General features: G+C 40.8%; 1 protein-coding gene across 3 annotated transcripts in view; it reads left to right on the top strand.

Annotated features, from left to right (window-relative positions):
• nrg1 (neuregulin 1) overlaps positions 1-21,134 on the top strand; it is a 180,515-nt gene extending 159,381 nt beyond the window's left edge. For 2 of the 3 annotated variants that reach the window (XM_067994408.1, XM_067994409.1), the window contains 5 exons: positions 5,945-6,047; positions 8,434-8,560; positions 12,864-12,994; positions 15,278-15,481; positions 17,215-21,133. In XM_067994408.1, the coding sequence (XP_067850509.1) occupies positions 5,945-6,047; positions 8,434-8,560; positions 12,864-12,994; positions 15,278-15,481; positions 17,215-17,854 (1,205 nt within the window). In that variant the 3' untranslated portion in view covers positions 17,855-21,133. Of the gene's footprint in view, positions 1-1,523; positions 1,548-5,944; positions 6,048-8,433; positions 8,561-12,863; positions 12,995-15,277; positions 15,482-17,214 lie in introns of all 3 variants that reach the window. The other variant, XM_067994407.1, reaches the window with a different exon arrangement.
• The last annotated feature ends 208 nt before the right edge of the window (positions 21,135-21,342 follow it).

The following is a 21,342-nucleotide window of genomic DNA, read 5'->3' as shown; positions in this document are numbered from 1 at the left end:
AAAATATTTTAAGTGGCACCTTGACAGTAACCAGGCAACTTTAACAGCGGTAGCTGGTTCTTTAAGTTAGTTGAATGACGTAGCTTTGTGGGGTTCAGTGAAGGGTTCAGATGTCTGTGGAATGAGTGATGCATGCTGAATCTTTCAGTTCCTGTTTTGTGAGCATGTTTCCTTAGTATTGTATTTCCCATTCTAAAGTTCATGAAATTACTTTAGTTTTTTCCCCCATTTTTGATATCCCTCTCCTGAACCCTAATATGAATGAATTTTCCTCTCCCGTGATTGTAGTCTCACCAAACATTTATACAAGTGTAAATCACCAATATTAGTGTGGCAATATGCATGCTTAAGCATGTCCGCTATTTAACACTTGTTTATGTTTCTCTTTTCCAATGCAACTAATATATATTGTCAGCGGTGCTCATGCAGGACTACAGTACTAGTTTCATCAGAGGAAACTGAAGTTTAATCCATCAGATTTATCCCTTAAGGCAAAAACTAGGCGAGCATTGACATTTTGAAATCACTCGTTTTTTTGTGCAGTAGTTTTTTTTCTGTCAGTGTAATATTCACTTTGAAAGGAAATTATTTTCCAGATCATCTATTTTAAATTTAAAATAATAATTATGAATAGGTTCACACGGTGCCTTTTTGAAGTTATCTGAACCAAATGCGTTTCGAAATGCACTTCACATCGGCTAATAGCTTTGCCACATTGTAGCCGACCAACCAAGCTGGATTTTCTGAATTTTTAAATGAAGTGTTGGGAGTGTGCCCAAGTATTCAGCTATGGCAAACATGCTAAATGTAAAGATTTGCTTGACACTCTTCAAACAAATCACCATCATTTGGAGTGGGGCAGGCAACTCCCTTTGATTGAAACAAAAATGCGACATCTTTTAACACACCTCACTGAAAATAAATATCACTTCCTGCAGCACTTCATTCTGATCATAAATCTCACTCCTTAATATTTCCTTGTTATTCGGTGCCATGGGCATAAATATTGTAAAATTTTAAAATCTTTTTACTGTGCCTGAATCCATTGGAACAAAGTCAGATCTCGAGTCGGTAAACTATTTTGTGAAGTTCAGATAAACCATGAAAGGCATCGTTTTACCTCATGAAACGAAAGAGAACCCAATATCCCTGCCAAAATAATTGACATTCAGCTTAATAGCCCCCAAATGTCCTTGCATCATTACCAGAAAGTTTTCTTGTGTTTTATTTCTCCAGCTAATTGAATTGCCTTCTGTATTTTCAAACCTTCAGTTTTTTTGCCTAGTGCTTGTATTGATGCGTTGTCTCTCTTTGGAAAGCATGCATTTTGCACCACAGTAAAGTAACTTATGTGAGCACTGTCTCCTCTGGAATGTCGCCACTCATCATTGTCTCTCGTGTGCAAGCACAGGCTAACCATGTTACTCGTGTGATTTTTTTTTCCAGTATGTTGTACTGCTCTTCTCTGAAACTTTTTTTCCCTTTTTTTTCTTTCTTTTTTTGTCAACTTTCTGCATTGGCAGAGCATCTTGGAATTGAATTTATGGGTATGGACAAATCATTCCTTTTAATCTGCAGAATAAAACCTGACAACTATGACCTGCCTTCAATTCCTAACTCAGTTTCTCTCCTCCCCCCTTCCCCACTCCTGTTGCTTTTGGAAGGGATGACCCAGCCATAACAGCCTGTCTGCCATTTGGACGCACCTTTTGTGGGTAGCAAGTAGAAAATGAAAAAGTGAACAGACCGTTCGCCTCTTCCAAGCCGCAGCCATTGAAGTTTGATTTGTAGAACAGGAGTAGGCCATTCAGCCCCTCGAGGCTGCTCCACCATTCAATTAGATCATGGCTGATCTGTACTTCACCTCCATCGCACAGCCTAGATTTGGATGTGGCCTCCATCATCTTTAGCGTCAGCCTCCTTAGAGTTTTGTTTAAATCAATTTAAAATAAATCTTCACACAATAACTTTTAAAAGACTGCCGCAAAATAGTCTGCATTTGCTTGGCAGCTTTAAGACATAGGTTGATTATGGCTGTATTCCTAATGCATTCTTTTACTAAATTCAAGGCCAATATCTTAATGTAAAGAGTTGAATGAGTGAAAAGCAACAGCAAATGCAGTTGATAAAGGAGAAATCACTCTCGAGTGAGTTACAATAAAATTCTAACACTCTCTTTCTTGGAGTCAGCATAAATATTTCTGCCATTTACTTCTCAAGTCACATTTTTCAGTGTAGCAAAGCAAGGAATAAACTGCAAAGGATGGTTTCTAAAATGGCAGATATTGTGATACAAAATAATTTAAGATTGATTTTATATCCAAAATGTAATCCTTGGCAGCCTTCAATACAAAGTCCATTCACCACACCAGCTCCTAAAGTGCAGAATGTTCAAAGCACTCAACAATGCCAAACGTGACATCTAACAATGAACCTCCCCTTTCCCCTTTGGCTGAATGTTACTTACATTTTGTAAACTTTTTGCAATTTAGCTGGTATTTCAAACCACTTGAATCCAGAACAAACAAGCTGGACGTTAAAAGCCTCACAATCGATGAGCAGAACTTATGAACTGCCAGTGAATCTGTTCTAACAATGCTATGGATGGAAATGGGTTTAATTTATAGGGACAATAAATATTCTTGTAAAAATAAATGATATTTCTGGCTGAAGATTGTGATAATAGAAAGCAACCTTTCCTGACTGGCAGGATTCTTGAGACAGGGAGTTGTTTCATATGTTTAAATCTCTGCCTTTTGCTAGTTCACCAAATGACTGCTGCTCTGGAGATATCAAAAGCTCCCCCCAACCCCGAACATGTAAATTAACTAAGTTTAAACATTTATTGGCTGCTCAAAATAATGACCACTTATTTGGGCCAATTTGAACCCACTTTGAAAATAAAACCATCTTGCATTTAAATGACCTGTACTCCCATTGATCACCATATGAATCCAGAGCCAAATGTCTGTTAATTTATTACCCCTTTCAGGGCTGCAGCAAGCCCCCAGCGCATGATGGCAATCCTCTTCTGGATTCCCATTTTGCTGTCAAGGGAGGAACATGGTGTTCCCAGATGAACTGGCCTTGAGCATATGCAGTTGATTAGTGTTGATGTACAGAACAAGGCCATCGACACACGCCCTTCCAGTAATTCCCCCAAATCTGGAACGGCAAACAATAGAGAAAGAACAGATAAATGACAGAGATTCCTTCCTCTTTTACATAGAAGCCTTCAGGTCCAGAAGGCCATAGGAAATTGCACAAGAAATTTATCAAATGTTGTGTTTTAATTGAAGACATTTTAAACAGAAATTTTGGCTGTGGTGACAGGCCTGTAAGTGAATCTTCAGGAAGTAAATTAATTGATTTATCTACAGGTTCATACACTACTCTGGGGGCCAAGTCCAAACCTTGGGTGTGTAAGCACAACAATTTGAAAGAAAGTATTAACTCAGAGACATTTGGAATCTGTATTGATTTGAATTGCTTTTAATTAGGGACGGGAATAAGAGGAAGGAGGTTCTATGGGAAATATATTATTAGTTACATCATAGTCTTTTTTTAAATGACAAGATAATTAAGAAGGTAGTCGGAAAATGTGCAGCCATTTTAACTTAAACCAGTACTTTGTAAATATTCTGGTAAGGTCACTTGCAGTCATAACATGGAAAGATTTCACTGTATTTATCTAAAACAAAATCTTATTAGTCACAACCAGCCCATAGTCTGAGGGCTACTGAAAGAAGCAAACAAATGATTAAAGCAGACTGAACTCTAATTCGATTGAAATCATCTTCATTTTTATCTTTATTGTTATATATTTTTTTATCATTTCTAAAGTACCCAAGTAACTCATGATTAATATTTGTGCTGGTTCAGTCAGTCAGTGGTTATGTTGTGTGGGACATCCCTTCGCACTTTGCTTCAATCACCCTCTTTTCCAAGTGTTTCTGTATTTTATTTACCACTATCAAGCATGCTATGCCAGGCCTACAGTTGACTCCTTAACCTGGAACTACATTTTAAAATCAAAACCTCTACCCTTCTGGCATCCTCTTTCTTTTCCTTTTTTAAAAAAAATATATCACTCGCTGCTTTGGCGAAACTATTTTTCCAGAACAATTCCAGTTGAATTGATGTTTGGTCTTGTAATGGATTGGTGTTGACCATCTGTCGTGACTGTCCCATGTTGTTATTGTAAATAGCAGGATGGCTACTGGCCAGCTATACAGGAGAAGACACAAACCATGTTAATCATCTAAAAAAAAGTTAACTGTTGAGAAAATGTTACTCCTTTGTACTAGTGAAAATCAGGAAGAATTTGAAGTTTTTGTACATTTTCTGAACCCGCTAAATTGTTACGCATACTTGTGCTGTAAATTTTAGTAGGGTTTCTTTTGTGTTTCACTCCCCAGCCATAGTCTATTCCCCTTTTTAAATCCCCCAAAAGATATATATTGTCAGAAAGAAATAATAAATGCAGAACAAATCTGGCTGATCCAGGAGACTTAATGTCACCTGTGCAGGAAACTGCAAGGAATCAGATGGACTCTTCACTGAGTTTCTGAGCACCCGCCTTGCAACAGACTCAAGTCTGCCGTGCCTTAAGGGCCAGAGTGCCTGCCAATCATCGCCATTTTGTCCCACAATCTATCTCTAGTCTTGATTGATGCTTTCGTTTTCCTGAACGTTATGCATCTTATTTCCCATTATGTGCTACAGATATCGCACATACATCTGTGTTTTTTTTAAAGGAAGTCTATCTGGCTTCGGAGAAACTTCAGATTTTTGTACTGATTTTCTATAATAATTAATTTAATAACAGATATTTTAAAAATTCTATTTCAAATGTAATAATGAAAATATTCCTAGTCCTGTCAGCTGGCCTCTGTTCTGAAATTTACCTCAAAGGTGCTTTACTCAGTGATGTTTCTCTGTTAACTCAAGTTGGGAGTTGGAAACTTCCCACTGAACGAGGTTTAAAAAATTTGTTCCTTTAACAAACTGCTACCCTTCCCTCTTGGCTGATCTGTAGCTCGTGAAACCAGCTCCAAGGGGGAAGTGAGGAAGTAGGAATAAAATGCTCAAAAATTGTAGCGAATAAATCTTTTCAAGCATTTGCATATTTCTTGGAGCATAGAGCAATGGGTTGACTATAAATATACCTAATATAGGGCATTATTCATGTTACAGGAAACATTAATGAGTAATGACCCAATAACAATTTAACTCCAGTTTTATGTATAATTGTCAAGAATTTTTAAAATAATGTTGCACTGCAGGAGTTCAAAAAGGCAATATTTGGCTTATACAATATTTTAGCTTTCTTTTAATTAATTTAATCTGTGCTCAAGTAGAAGATTTGAAACAAACGGAACACGGTTGGATTTCTTGATTGGAAACGGCACACACAGTTGTTGTAAGAAATGTTTGGAGTGACATTTATGATCAGGAAAATTGGCATATATTTAAATAAATGAAGCTATGTTCATTTTTAAAAGACGGACAGATTTCACAATAGGTCACACTTTTGTCATTTGGAATGGCTGGTACTTGACGGGTCTCAACACATTTTGCATGTTTCTTTTTGGTCACTGATGCCCAGGTTCATCAGTGCAGATACCACGGCTACAATTAAAAACCAGCTTAATGTATAAAACTGCATCTGTTCTACACTTCTACTTAGGCACAGCATGAATCCAAAGTAAATGAAATAGCTTAGCGTAAGCTGAGAATTGCCTTTTTAAAAAAAAACGTTGCAGCGAGTTTCCATTTTGTGTGTTTTAATTGCCTTTGAGAACACAAAGCAGGTGGAAAATGGAAACTGTACGAGCAACTTCTCCTCATCAACGGAGCTAAATTATTACATTTTCATGGCGTGTTCGCTGCGTGGAAAACCTCAGGCTGTAACATGTTTGTTTTCTGCTTCTTCTTTCTTCAGAAGCTGAGGAGCTGTACCAGAAGCGAGTGCTGACGATAACGGGGATCTGTATTGCTCTCCTCGTGGTTGGCATCATGTGTGTGGTGGCGTACTGCAAAACAAAGTAATCCAACGTTTCATTATTTTTAACCAACTAATCAACACTAATTCATCTGTTCTGTTCTCTCCTCTCTCCAAGTGAATTCTTTTTGTGTTTGACAAACCAGTTTTCTTTAAATGTCAATCTTTCCATAAAAGGGTATTTAAGAAAAACACAACAAATTAAAGCTGCCTTAGGTTGTTCAATAACCATTTTCCTGTCGTTTGGGTGGAGTTTCTTGTTAAAGTCTAAGGGTAAAACGTAATAAATAATTGAAAAGCAAATAGGAGACTAGGTGATGGATTTGGTCAGCAAAATGACCTTTCCAAAGACGGGACCCAACGCAAACTGATGGGATGAAGATCTCTTTTTGCTAGCTGCAAAGGTCCTATGTGAAATGACCTTGGGCAGTCTCAGCTCAGTTCCTAGTGAGCATGAACCGAGAGCTCAAAACTGCCCACAATCTGGTACTAATTAATAGTGTGATTCAGAAAGGCCATAAGGATGGATAATGTGGGAAATGAAAAAAAAATCATACTGGTGGATTTTTCTGAGGTGGGGCTGAAGCATCTCGTTGGGAAAGTAGAGGGATTTCTACTCTGTAACAAATGGTGCTGTACCTGACCTGGGACAAAAGTGAGTGACAAAAGTGAGAATGTGCTCCATTCCCCAGTACAGGTATCCTTTATCTAGATGAGCACAAAATTCAATGACTTTAAATGTTTGTTTCAAAAAGAAACAGGAAGTAAACTGGGACTGAATGGTATAAGTTCAGCTTTACTAAAGGAGGCAACCTGTTTAAGAGTGGCAATGGCAGAAGCCTGGGAGCAGGTCACCTGTTCAATGCATCCAGCCCCCTACCCCCCAGAGAGTGAAAGGTTTGTAACCACAAAGGAGGCAGAGAGGGAGAATACTTTTGATAAAGATGTGCAATTTGATAATGTGTGTTTTTTAAATCAATGCAGTTTGAAATCTGAACAAAAGTTGATTTTTGAAAATTTAAAGGGGGGTGAAATTCAATGTTGGCAAGGGCAGAAAATGGGTGTTAGCGGATCATTCACCCATTGAAGTCCATGGAAAGGAAAGTTGGTTGTACAACGAGCCGCCAAAGTTAAATTTCACCCCAATGTGTCAAACGGCAACAAAAGGAATGAGGTTTTACTGCGACCTGAATTTAAAGCTGCACGATTAAATTATTAAAAGTGGTGACAGTCCCCATCATGTATTTTATTATATAGTAACCCTTCCTCCACCACAATGAGTTCCCAATCTCAGCTGCATCACCTTGGAGAGGCCCGGAGCAGAGGCCACGCTCCATCCTAAAGGAAAGGAATGAAAATTAGAAGGGGTTCCCAGCAACACCGTGTGTCCATTTTTCAATGGGCCAGCAGTAGGTTGCCGACCCACCTTCTCGGCTGTAGCTTGTGTGTAGCCACTGACCGGAGGAAACCAAACTGGAGGGCAACTACCTCAAAAATCATAATGTGACCTTCAAATTTTATTGTGCATATTTCTGTGGAGTTCTGACGTTGAATATTCATTTTTAGAATTCAGTGCACTGTATATACTTCAGCGGAGAAAAATGAAAGGGTTTAAGTAAATAGAAGATGTTTCCACTTGTGGGGGAGTCCAAAACTAGAAGACACAAATATAAGATAGTCACTAATAAATCCATAGGGAATTCAGGAGAAACTGCTTTACCTAGATGTTGTAAGATTCCTTACATTTGTCCACCCCAGTCCATCACCGGCATCTCCACATCATAGAGAGTGGTTAGAATGTGGAACTTGCTACCACATGGAATGGTTGAGGCGAATAGCATAGATGCATTTAAGGGGCAGCTAGATAAGTACATGAAGGAGAAAGGAATAGAAGGATATGCTGATAGGATTAGATGAAGTAAGGTGGGAGGAGGCTCATGTGGAGCATAATCACCGGCATGGACCAGTTGGGCCAAATGGCTGTTTCTGTGCTGTAAATTCTATGTAAACTATTTGGGTTGTGTCCCACTATAGACTGAAAAGAGCTAAAAGCTTAAAGTCTAGATTGAAATTTCTTTTGAACAATCTAATTTACAGATGTATCACACAACCTGTGCCATGAAGAAATGGCTGCAAGTGGCACCTCATTTCCGTCAGTACAACCCTCCATTCAGTTAGTTCTTTCCTATATTTATTTTTAGAAATACTCGGTTTGGACAGGATGCAGAGGAAGGATTAAATAAGTTCAATACATGAACCATATTTAAAGGGTTGGGCGTTCAGGCTGAATGCTACGCTGGTGCTGAAGGAAACGAGTCTCAAGAATTAATCACTGGAATTTTATTTCTTCTAATGTAAAGAAAGCCATGTCAAGTAATTGATGTTTATTTTTGTCTCTAATTGCATTGCTTCTCTCCCACCCGTTATAGAAAACAGAGAAAAAAGCTGCATGACCGGCTAAGACAGAGTCTCCGCTCCGAGCGAAACAACATGGTAAACCTTGTAAATGGACCCCACCGCACAAACCCCCCCGCAGACAATGTTCAGTTGGCAAATGTAAGTTGAGTTGGTGCTAATATCCAATACAGCATTAACTGCATTGTGTTACTGTGACTGGGAGATACAGTACAGTTTTATCGGCATTCAGCTGGTGTCTCTGGGGTTTGGCTGTGTGGAGTCTTCTGTGCGTTACAGAAATGCCCCAGATAGAAGTGATTCTGTAGTAGCATTGCTGCCCGTGCTGTGGAATTTGCAAAACAGATTTTGAATGACAGGCAAAGACAAGCAATTGTGCCTGAGCAAGTTTGCCTGTACAAAATTATTGGAAGTCATACTTGACACTTCAATTTCTGCCCCTTCCGCCTTCCCCAGTGTCTTCGGAAGGGCCATAAGGGACCATGATGCAGCAACCACTTCACCAGCCTGTGAGTGTTCTCGACCAGAAGAAATGGTGGCTGGCCATAGCAAGATTCTCATTTTCCACTGCAGTATAGCTGACTACAGAGGTTCTGAGATCAATGAATCTCTTTGGGTGGGCCTCAGCATCCCTGGGAGTGGCAGTGCTGCAACTGAAGTCAGACTGCCATCAGTGGCATCACTGTAATGAAAAGAGGCTATCAGTGTCACTAGTATATACACTGCAGATTTAACAGTTGTGTTGGCAAAACCACCAGAAGCAATATAAGATTTTGTTAGGAATAGTGGTTGTTATATAGGATTAACAGCATTGTGTCAGTAGATACGATAGAGGATTAAAAGTATTGTGTTAGTGTAACAATTGTCAACCCCAGTCCATCACCGGCATCTCCACATCATAAGTATAATACAACACAGGATTCACAGCATTGTGTTAGTGTGTCAGTAGGTACAGAATAGGATTCACAGCATTGTGTTAGTGTGTCAGTAGGTACAGAATAGGATTCACAGCATTGTTTCAAGAGATACAATATAGGATTAAAAGTCAAAAGCAAAATACTGCGGATGCTGGAAATCCAAAATAAAAACAGAAAACGCTGGTAATTCTCAGCAAGTCAGGCAGCATCTGTGGAGAAAGAAACACTGTTAACATTTCAGGTCGATGACCTTTCGTCAGAAATTATAATACAATATATGATTAATAGCATTGTGTTAGTAGACATAGCATGAGATTAACAGCATTGTATTAATGTATCAGTAGATACAATATATGATTAACGGCATTGTGTACGTAGATACAATGCAGAATTGACAGCATTGTATTAATGTGTCCTTTTAATACAATATGGGATTCACAGCATTGTGTTAATAGATACAAAATAGGATTAATAGTGTTGTTTTAGTGTGTTAGAAGATGTAATATAGAGTTACCAGCATTGTGGCTGTAGGCACAACATGGGATTAATAGTGTGTTATTGGGTCAGTATATAAAAAATAGGATTAACAGTTAGTTTGTCACTAGTTACAAAATAGGCGTAACGGCATTGTGTATCAGTAGGTACAATGTAGAATTAACAGTAATGTGTCACAAGCTACAATCTAGGATTCACAGTATCGTGGTTAGTAGATGCAATATAGGATTAATAGTGTTGTCAGTAGACATAATATGGGAATATTAGCATTGTGTTAGTTTCAGTAGATAAAAAATAGGATTAGCCGCATTGTGTTAGTGTCGGTAGATACAATACATAATTATCAGCATTGTGTTAATGTGTTAGTAGATACAATATAGGATTAACAGCATTGTGTGAGTAGATACAATATAGGTTAACGTTGTTACGCCAGGAACAGCACTAGGTGTACCTGAAAATGAGGTGCCAACCTGATGAAGCTATAACACAGGACCATATGAATGCTAAACAGTGGAAGCAGCATGATATAGACAGAGCTAAGCGATCCCACAACCAACGGATCAGGTCAGAGCCCTGCCACATCCAATGGTGAATGGTGGTGGACAATTAAGCAACTAACGGGAGGAGGAGGAAGAGGCTCCATGAATATTCCCATTCTCAATGATGGCAGAATCCAGAACGTGAGTGCAAAAAAAAGGCTGAAGTGTTTGCAACCATCTTCAGCCAGAAGGGCCGAGCAGATGATTCTTCTCGGCCTCCTCCTGAGGTTCCCACCATCACAGGTATCAGTCTTCAGCAAAGTGTTAGTAGATAGAATATAGGATTAACAGGATTGTGTTAGTTGATTCAGTATAGGATTAATAATGATGTGCTAGTGTGTTAGGATTAATAGTGTGTGTTAGTATTTACAATGTAGAGCCAACAGCTTTGTGTTAGTAGATACAACATGGGATTAATAGCATTGTGTAAGTGTGTCAGTAGAAACAATATAGGATTAACAGGATTGTGTTAGCATGTTAGTAGATACAATATAGAATTAATAGCATTGTGTTAGTGTCAGTACATACAATATAGAATTAATAGCATTGTGTTAGTGTCAGTGCATACAATATATAATTAACAGCATTGTGTTAATGTGTCAGAAGATACAAGGTATAATTAATAGCATTGTGTTAATGTCAATAGATACAATATAGAATTAACAGCATTGTGTTAATGTGTCAGAAGGTACAGTATAGGAATAACAGCATTGTGCTAATGTGTGAGAAGATATAATATATAATTAACAGTATTGTGTTAGTTTCAGTAGATACAATGTTGAATTAGTGGAGTTGTGTCGGTAGGACAGATATTGTTGTGGTTGTGTGTCAGCAGATAGAGGTTTTATTCCTGAAGTGTATGTTTGGTGTTCTCATCAGTGAATTTATTGATGTTGAAGCAATAACAGAAACCCACAGAGACTATCTTTACAAATCGGGAACAGGCAGTGAGATTGTAGGTCAAGATGTAACATTGGGCCCACCAATCTTCTAGCCTGTCCTCAACTTGGTAAGACAGTGTGCATATGGCCCATTACTACTATTCACTCCTGACTTAAAGGTTTTTATATTGTATTTCCATATTTTTAGTCCTTAACAAGTACTATATTGTATATACAGTAAATGAATAGACAAATACATGAAACGGGCAACATATTTCTGCTTTCTATAATGTCTAACCTCGTTGGTCATGTCCTGTTTTCTTCACATTCCTGTCAAGGTGTGACACTGCAGTAGATAACAGATGCCATTTTAGAACCTTGGAACAGAAATGTGTAGTGCTCCATTTATTGAAGATCGGTGCACACCAGCACCTTCCAAAACCTGACCTCCAGGTGACGGTGTAGCTGGTGTAACTCTTTCATGTTCAACCAGTGAAGTAAGAGCCCTCAGTGGTAGATATGTGCCTACTCTATTCAGAGGCCCCTCAAAGTAACATTGACCAACGTGGAGCCAGCTGAAATTTCCCACCTCTTCTTGACTAACGCCATCACACGCAATTCATCTCCGACTATAAACCTTTCCAGTGGTGGAGGTGTTTCCCAATGAGAACCACTAATTTAAACCTTTGCTGAACCAACACGGCAGCTTCAAATGCTGAGCCCACAGTAGGGGACCAAGACTTGGTATAAAGTAGTTCATATGATGCAATGTATTTCCAAAAGGTACGAAGATAACGTGCAGCACTGTGTAACTTGAGATACTGTAGGGGAAAATTGTTAAATAATTGGCCACAAAAGTCGGCAGTAGCAGTGGTGATAATATGGCCGACATTAATGCAATCCAAATGGTTCATTGGACACAAATTACTTGATCGACATTCACGATAGCAAGTCTATAGATTCAGGCCTCGTACCGTCGCCAACTACTTCTCAGCATGTTACTCAGCGTGGGAGCGAAGTCAATATTCGCGTATAATTATTTTGCCAAAATATCGCACGTTGTACAGTTCACATTTAAAGGCACAGCTGATTTGTTTCTGAGCCTTTCTCTACTGAGATGTGCAATTAGTAATTGTGTCTCTCCATGTTTGACATTTATTAAAAAGTCTGCCTGGGGTTCTAACAAGGAAATAAGATGTAGCAAAAAAAATGACATTTATTAATTATTTAGACTAATAGTTTTTGTGTGTCTGATTTTCTTTTACAGCCGGTGCGTATTAATAGCCAGTGAACATTATACATTGATCAGTACACTTAACTGGTCAGTGCATCTTAATAAAGAAAGGCACAGTTTTAAAAAAAAGTGCAGATGACCTTTTAATTTTGTCTTTAACATGCTGCCCATCTATCATCACTGGAGCTCCGTGTTGTTGTCATTTCAAAAGATCTAGCAAGAGGGTTAGGAAGAAAAGAAGGAGATCTTGGGTGGAGGGTGATGTCCATGATGGTGACAGACACGCATGGCCTGTGTAAGGAGTGGACTTGATAGACCGGATCACCTTTTGTCATACTGAGCTTTCTTGTGTTCTAACCTTGTACTGTTTGTTTTCAGCAATATATAATGAAAAACCCCGGATCCACTGAGCATGTCATTGAGCGGGAAACAGAAACCTCATTCTCAACAAGTCACTACACATCGACAACCCATCACTCTACGACAGTTACTCAGACACCCAGCCACAGGTAAAGAAATCTGGATCAAACAGCATTCTTGGAGTAGTATAGAACAAGAAGAAACCAACAGAGATCTGCAATGTACAGAAGGGGAAGCACATATGATACAGAGGTGTGACAGAGGGAACCTAATCAGTCGTAGACAACAGCCCTGAAAATCCTTGGTCAGTGCACCTCAGCCTGAAACAAATGTTCCTGGCCAGATCTTCAGGGACCCAGGCCATGATCCCAGCCTAAGCCCTCTGACGGGCCTCTCATATGCCCCTCAATTGGTCAGCACATCTGACTGGCACCGACAATGTGCTAAGTCCCGAAGAAAACCCAAGCGTCCACCTCTGGCCCCACCACCCTTTACGTCGGTAGCCTTTTAAGGGGTGGGAGGACAAGGCCACACTGGAAACTCAAGCACGAGGCCGGGACCCAGACATGCAGGATCCTGGCATTGTTTACCGCCGTTCTGGTGGATTCCTATCAATGTTTTTGGTGGAACACCCGTGAATTTTCAGGGTCAACGTGTTTTAATCTTTGAGATGAGCTACATGAAGGTAACCTTTTAATGGCAGTAGGCGGTGGTAATATACTAAAAACAAGGCATAATTACTGTGGCATCTCGTTTCCTTCAACTTTGTAAGATAGTCAAATAACACATAAGTCTTGAGCTGTTTTTTAAATTTTTTTTTTCCCTATTAGCTTTTAAATTGAGCCTGAAAACCAGAATGTTACAACATTACTGAATGTATACACTGGACAAGAGAGAAAGACCCAGTTGCTCCCAAATTATATTTTCATATTTATACCTCTGTCTTGTCAAAAGTGTTCCTCACATGTCCAGTTTGAAGATGCCAAGTCAAAAGAATTGACCCCCTCCCTTAGCCAAGCCCTACCTACTACTGAGTCGATTATCTCTGTGTCACTCCTGTTCTGAGCTGTAACAACATAGCAGGCAAGCTGCCGGTAGCTAAATACTGACGGAGATCAATGATAAAATAGTGAAAGTATTAAGATCTATAATAAATTAAAAATCTTATATCTATGCACAGTTCCTCTCAACTTTTTCCATTAGAAATTCCTATGTCCACATTTATATATAAACCATGCACTCTCCTCCCTTCCCCAGTGGAGGTGCTGCAGCACCAGTACCGGATGGGGGGGGGGGAGGTGTAATTATATTGTGACGAGTTTACATAGGAAGTTTCCATTATAAATGTGGACGTACAAATATATAACGGGATGCAAAAATAAGGTCCGAATGTATGACATTAAAATGAGGACTGAATTACATCTGTCCAATTGTCTCCAGTGCTCTAACCTCACTTCACCTGAAGGTGCCATTTGTTTTGACTTCCTGGGGGGTAATTTTAATTGTTGACGACAGTGTAAAACGCACGATATCGGCTCGGCCTCCCGTTAAACACCACTCCCCATTTCCATTGAATGCGCCCCTTCATATTTCTCTGTATTAAACATCATCTGCCACATGACAAGGAGGAAAGGAATTGTATGGGGGGAATGCAAAACGAACCAAGTCACATTGTAACCTGCGATACTTCATGATGTGACGAGGCACTGATTAGCCCACTTCATGTACAGGAGCCGATCATGCAGCCCAAGGTGTGTGGAGTGCTGCACTGCGTTTAGCTTTCTATTGTCGGAAGCAGAGGTTCGAGGCCACAATGCGCCCAACCTGCTCACAGCTCGACGAGCAGCCAACATGTAGCACAGGGCGAGGCTGCACAAACAATGCTCATTTAAAGCCTAGAATAATGGGCAAATTGGACTAACCTCCCTTTAACTGAACTGCAGCGCCTGAGCAATCCTTCACCTGCTGAGTGGGCATTTGAGGCAGGCCCACTTCTATAACGTAAAGTCTTGCCCTTTTTTTCCTGATAGGACCACCCTTACTTTGATGCCCACCTTTCAGGAAGGCTTCAACGGTCATTTTTTTGAAGGTCACTCTGTACTCCTCTTTCCCCCACCCCTCCCCCCATTCTACCGCATTGAGAATTACACTCTAAATCTGTAAGGGGCAATATTACAGAGAGGACATCCTGTCACCCACAGGAAGTAATTGCTGAAGCCCTTTCCTTGACGTCCCTCACCGTGTCTCTATGAAGAAGACATTAGGACAGCTCTTTAGTCTTTAAAAACCAAATCATCTCAAATGTCTCGTGCCACTTACAGCTGGAAAGTTGCTGAAGATCCCACTCATGAGTATAATGAAGTTGGCTGTGTGCTTTGCAAAGCTAACCTGATTAAGTGATTTAAAATTGCTTCTCTTTTTTTTTGGCGCAGTTGGAGTACAGGCCAGACAGAAAGTGTCATCTCAGACAGCCACTCCGTGCTTGTAACATCATCAATAGAAACCAGCAGGCAGACCAGCCCAATCAATCAACGAGGTCGTCTCAATGGTGTGGCAGGTCGGCGAGAGATGCTTATCTGTGTGAGGAACTCAAGAGACACTCCGGATTCTCTCCGAGACTCACCGCATAGTGAAAGGTAGACCCTGCAGCTTTTTATATATGTGGAGTAAAGTGTAGCTGTAGGGACTGTGACACGGCTCTGACTGTAAGGGGAAGCTCTGACTGTAACTTTAGGAACTGAGGGGGGAGTTCTGACTGTAACTGTAGGAACCGAGCAGGGAGTTCTGACTGTAACTGTAGGGACTGAGAACATGGGTCTGACTGTAAGTGTGGGGACTGAGGGAGTAGTTCTGACTGGAGCTGTAGGGACTGAGGGCACAGCTCTGACTGTAACTGTAGGCACTGAGGGGGTAGTTCTGACTGTAACTGTAGGGACTGAGGACACAGCTCTGACTGTAAGTGTAGGCACTGAGGGGGTAGTTCTGACTGGAGCTGTAGGGACTGAGGGCACAGCTCTGACTGTAACTGTAGGGACTGAGGGGGTAGTTCTGACTGTAACTGTAGGGACTGAGGACACAGCTCTGACTGTAACTGTAGGGACTGAGGACACAGCTCTGACTGTAACTGTAGGGACTGAGGGCACAGCTCTGACTGTTGTTAGCCGTGGCTCAGTTGGTAGCGTTCTTGCCTCTGAGTCAGAAGGTTGTGGGTTCAAGCATCATTCCAGAGACTTGAGCACATAATCCAGGCTGAGACTTCGGTGCAGCACTGAGGGGGGTGCCATGTTTCAGATGTGACCTTAAACCAAGGCCCCATCTGCCCTCTAAGGTTGATGTAATAGATCCTATGGCACTATTCGAGGAAGAAAATTCCCTATTTTCTCAACCCACTCATAAACTATGGGCGGTTCAGGTCAGGAGGCAGCCATTTCCCGCACCATTTAAGAGTCAATAGCTTTAGTAAGAGAAAGCTGGTAGCAGGTGTGGCACTCATTGTATCTTGATTCTTCTGAGAGTTTTGAACCTTAAGGTTTCGTCAACTCCTTGCTGCTGGGTTATCTCTAAATTACTCTGATGCTGAAATGAACTGCTCATTAATCTCCCACCCCCCTCCCCTCTCCTTCTCGATGTTTCCTACCCTCCCCTTTAAGATGCAGGCCTAAGATCAGTATCTGCTCCGCCGGATTTCCTGCCCTTCCAAACAGCGAGATACTTAACAGCAGTGTGATTAGCGCTGGAAGCTCGCCTATGCGACGTTAAAGAGGCCTCCTGCCGACCTCGTCGTGTGGGTGGAGTAGTTATCATCCCATCCACACCTGCCTAATGGACGTTCCACACAAGAGTCAGCTCCACCATGTCACTTGTCCATTGCTGTGAAGGAGGAGAAGCTTTCGCAGCAACGCAAAAGTGTCAGTATAATTGCAACCCCAATGCTCCTTGTACTCTTCTCCAGCCTTAGCCGAGCACCCCCCCCTTGTAGCCCAGTGTAACACTTTTCACACCAGCCATCCCTGTGACTTCTTTGAGTTTGTTAATCAGCACCAAATTAAAGGTGTGTCGTGCACATCAGGAACTGGGTTGAAACTCTGCTACTCATTTCACGGTTATGGAGCGAAGACTTTCGTTCTGTCACTGTGTTAGATTTGAACCCAAATCCAAAAGGACAACCTGCAGGGCCACCCATTCCCCAGAAGCTATCGTATGATTCGAGAAAGAATTAACTGAAGGCTTGATTCCTGATCCAACAATTCAGCCCATACCAACCAACAAAATGGATCCTATCTCCTGTAAAGGAACAAAGGAGTCTTATTTATGACCTAAGGTCTTGATTTATTTGTCTTCTTCATGGGTGCTGTTAATCACATTACAGGTTCGTCTCCGCCATGACCACTCCAGCCAGAATGTCACCAGTGGACTTCAGAACGCCCATGTCCCCAAAGTCACCTGTTTCAGAGATGTCACCGCCAGTCTCCAGCCTGACTATATCCATGCCGTCCGTGGTCATAAGCCCTTTAATCGAGGAGGAGAGGCCTCTGCTGCTGGTCACCCCGCCCCGGCAGCGAGAGAAAAGACGAGACCCTTACAGGCAGCAGCGCAGCTCCGCAAAGGACGGCACCAGCGTCCCGCCCAGCCCGCCCAGGGTGGCGGAGGACGACGAGTACGAGACCACGCAGGAGTACGAGCAGGCACTCGAGCCACCCAAGAAAGTGGCCAGCAGCAGGAGAGGGAAAAGAACAAAGGCTAATGGCCACATTTCACACAAAATGGAAAGCGAGAGTGATTCAAGCTCAGAGAGCAGTAGCTCTGACAGTGAAACTGAAGATGAACGGATAGGGGAAGAGACACCATTTCTGAGCATACAGAATCCCATGGTAACAAGTGTAGAATCAGCCCCGGCATACCGACTGGCTGAAAACAGGACTAACTCCACCAATCGATACCCTACACAGGAAGAGTTGCAAGTCAGGCTGTCCAATGTAATTGCTAATCAGGACCCAATTGCTGTCTAAAAACACATAGATGCACCAGTAAAACTTTATTTTATATAATGAAGTACTCCAGATATTTTACTTTAAATTAAACATTTTATTTTATTTTAGCAGAAGAATCTTGCAGCTGGTAGAAAGTCTACAAGTTTTTATAGATTAAAATATATATATGTAAAAAAAAATGTTAGCATTCACAATACTAATGTGCCATATGTAGCGTTTTTACAGTATTTCAACACAGAAAGATATCAATGGTGCCTTTATGTTACTTTATGCTGAAAACGGAGTTAGTACATCAGTTGCCGTTACACAGTGTTTCTACCAAACTTTCTGATAAGATAAGGGATTTCCTTCAGAATGTCCAAGATATGGAGGGGTTTTTTTTCTGGGGGATGGAGTTTGGGTTCCTGTGGAGTTCAGAGTGGGATACGGCAGGGCCATTGTCGGCAACAGGAAGTGGAAAAATAAAACACACACACACAAGGGAATGAAGGTGATGTATCACACTTGGGTTTTGATCTGCTCGTTCAGCAGTGTTTCACTGCTGTGGTTTCTGATGGGACCTAATAGTTTATAAGGTTAAACAAATCCTCCTGTGTAAAAGGATACACATAAAGATGGCTCGTGTGGAGCATAAACGCCGGCATTGACCAGTTGGGCCGAATGGCCTGTTTCTGTGCGGTAGATTCATTGTAATTCAATAAAGAGACCAAAAGTAGGACTAAAAGGAAAAATTCAGAACCTTTGAGCACTGTCATCAGGAGTCTTGTTTTTAAGGCAATCTATAACAAGCAAGTTACTACTTCAACTATAGCTGATTTGGAAGGTGAACTTGTACTTTGAAAGGGAGTGCATTACATACATGTGGAGGAACAGTATGGTTATTCGCTGAGTTAGGTCAAATTAGTTCAATGAAGCTGCTTGCTTTAAAGGAGCAGTATCAGTTTTCCTGGCACTTTTCTAGGCCCACTTTGTACTCTGTAAATACTGCAAAGCAACTTCTTTGGGTCACCAACGTAGCATTCCCCTTTGAACCAGGCGTCTGACATTAGATTCGGTAGAGCTCTCATCTGAATCTTTCTGCCTCACTTGGAGGAGTTTTGGGTCAATTTTGAGCTACACAGTTAGAGGAGTCACTGCTTGGAAGTAAGGTAATAATCTTGGCAAGAAGGGCAGGGGGAGGAGTGAATCACTCAGCTTGAACAGTGTCTCCTGTTTGCTAATAATAGGGCACAGGATCCTGGCTGACGGCAGGCAGATTGGAGTAGGCCGAGAGCCTTCAATGGAAGGATTCTGTTGTTTTCCACTTTAGGATTCTGTAATGGTTTCTGACCATTTGGAACAGTCTGTTATATATTCTTGTTGTCATCAACTTGCATCGAGCCATCAGCTGCAGTGAAAGCAGGCCTCTGTGTCATACATTATTACCTTCATTGAACTGGTACAAGTATTAAAATTTAAAAAGGGGTGAGGCAGCATTCATTTTTTGGGGTAACACCAATTAGAAGCAGTTGGAGATGCAGATTGCCATAGATACTTGTTCAAAATACACAGCATTGAACCTCATTTAGCAAAAGGACAAAGTTTCTGATATCTTCCTGTGTTTGTGAAACAGACGCATTTAAAACCTCTTTCAAATAAACTCTTTGGTTTTTCTGTTTAATTGTGTACTTCATTATCAGTCCAGTCAATGTAGCTGCAACAATTTCAGTTCCTTTTTAGCAATAAAGAAAGCTGAGTGCTACCAGCACTCTCAAACCATAGCCCTCTGCTTTTTAAGACATGCCAAGTTCTACTGTTAAAATCAAGGAAACCCAGAGGGTGTATCACTGTCAAAAGTGATCAAACCAATTCTTTGAACTTATGGAAGATTTAAATTATTAAAAATTGCAATAGAATGTTTATATACAGCACTCGTTCATTCCGTCACTACAACAGAGATGTGTCAGAAACTTCAAGTGTGTTATCACTTCTAGTTGTCAACCCTGTGTTCTCTTTACTTTTAATGCTGTGTCTTTTTAAATCATTGTGTGCATGTTAATTATACAGAAGCAGGACTGTTAGCACTCTCGTGATTGCAATGGCATTTCTGCAACTTTGTAATGAGCAGGGCAGGAGTATCTGACGGTCACTCAAAAAATGTGATTGAACTGGACATTCTTTCCATCCCTTATCTCCGCTTCAAATGAATCTGATCACATCCAGGGTGGTAGCTCGTGTAGATGTGAGCCTTTAGATACTTCAGGTGGTGAAATATATGTACATTTTGCAAGTGGCAAAGGGACATTTGGTCCTTGAAGGGTTATACTGAGGAAAAAGAGGTGTCAGAAATCAGTTAAAGTGGCATAGCTTTGGACATTTGATACAAGCAATCAGATTCCCTCCTTTCCAATTTGTCGTAAATCCAAACAGGACAAGCACAGACGTCGAGTAATTAATAGAAAAATGATCACCTCACTTCAGCAAGTAGGAGTACCCACAGCTTCCAACAAAACAACTCTCGGGAGAGATGAAAATGGTTTCATTTCTTTTGACACTGAACCCACCCTCCACCTTCCTTAGCTGACATTACAAAATGAACTTTGCACCCACTGCTCGAGACCTTACACAAGCAGTAGTTCCCAGTGGGTTACACAAACTGAAAACAGTAGGGGTACATTCAAATACAGGATTTTTTTTTTGGAGGGTGGGGGATCTGCTGTGAAATTAGATGGGCGTTTCGTTGAGGTGCTTCCCGTAAATTGTTTACGCTGTTTTCAATCTGCAAATGGTGAAGCACCATTGATCACAAAATAAGTATTAACTGTTACGGCATACAATGAGCATGGAATACATCCTAATCTGCCAGGAAAACATGCATGTGATGTTATAATTGTCCTTTTAAATGTGCATGAGATGTAAACAATGAGCAGTAATCAGCTGTTGGTTCAGACAAACACTGTTTACACCTTTTGACTGCACCCCTACAGTTTTCAACAGTATTCTGATATTTTTCATATCTGATTCACTTTTCCTTTTTAAAAAACGTAATATCCTTAAAATTTTGTATCTACTGGTTAGTTACATTCTATATTATTTAGCGGCACACATACTGCACAGTGATATTTTTAATTAGGGCGCGAGGACATATAAAACTGTGGACAGACTGTTTTAAACAAGTGGCATTTAAGAGCCAGACTGACCATTTTGCGTTAGACATGGGGCAAAAAGCCCTTTTTTCTAAAGAGCACTCTACCTGACTCGGAATTAAAAGCAGAGAGGAAAATATTTAAAAAAGTGGGGGGGGGGGTGGGTGGGGGAGGGTTGGAGTAAAATAGAAGCAGATTTATACAAAAAGAAAAGGAACTTGTATTCTGATCCCCGCCCACATCTTGTTATAATCGATTGGTCATTTCCGACAGATTGGTTTGCAAATGGTAAACCTGCTGCAGTTGCAAGTTAAGACTCTGTGTTCAAACCAGACAATGCTTGATGTCCGCAACAATTCGTTTGTATTTTTTTTTGTTCTC

Source organism: Heptranchias perlo, chromosome 1 (assembly GCF_035084215.1).
Source record: "Heptranchias perlo isolate sHepPer1 chromosome 1, sHepPer1.hap1, whole genome shotgun sequence".
NCBI lineage: Eukaryota > Metazoa > Chordata > Chondrichthyes > Hexanchiformes > Hexanchidae > Heptranchias > Heptranchias perlo.
The sequence above is the reverse complement of the archived record's forward strand: the minus strand, read 5'-3'. Positions and strand labels throughout refer to the sequence as shown.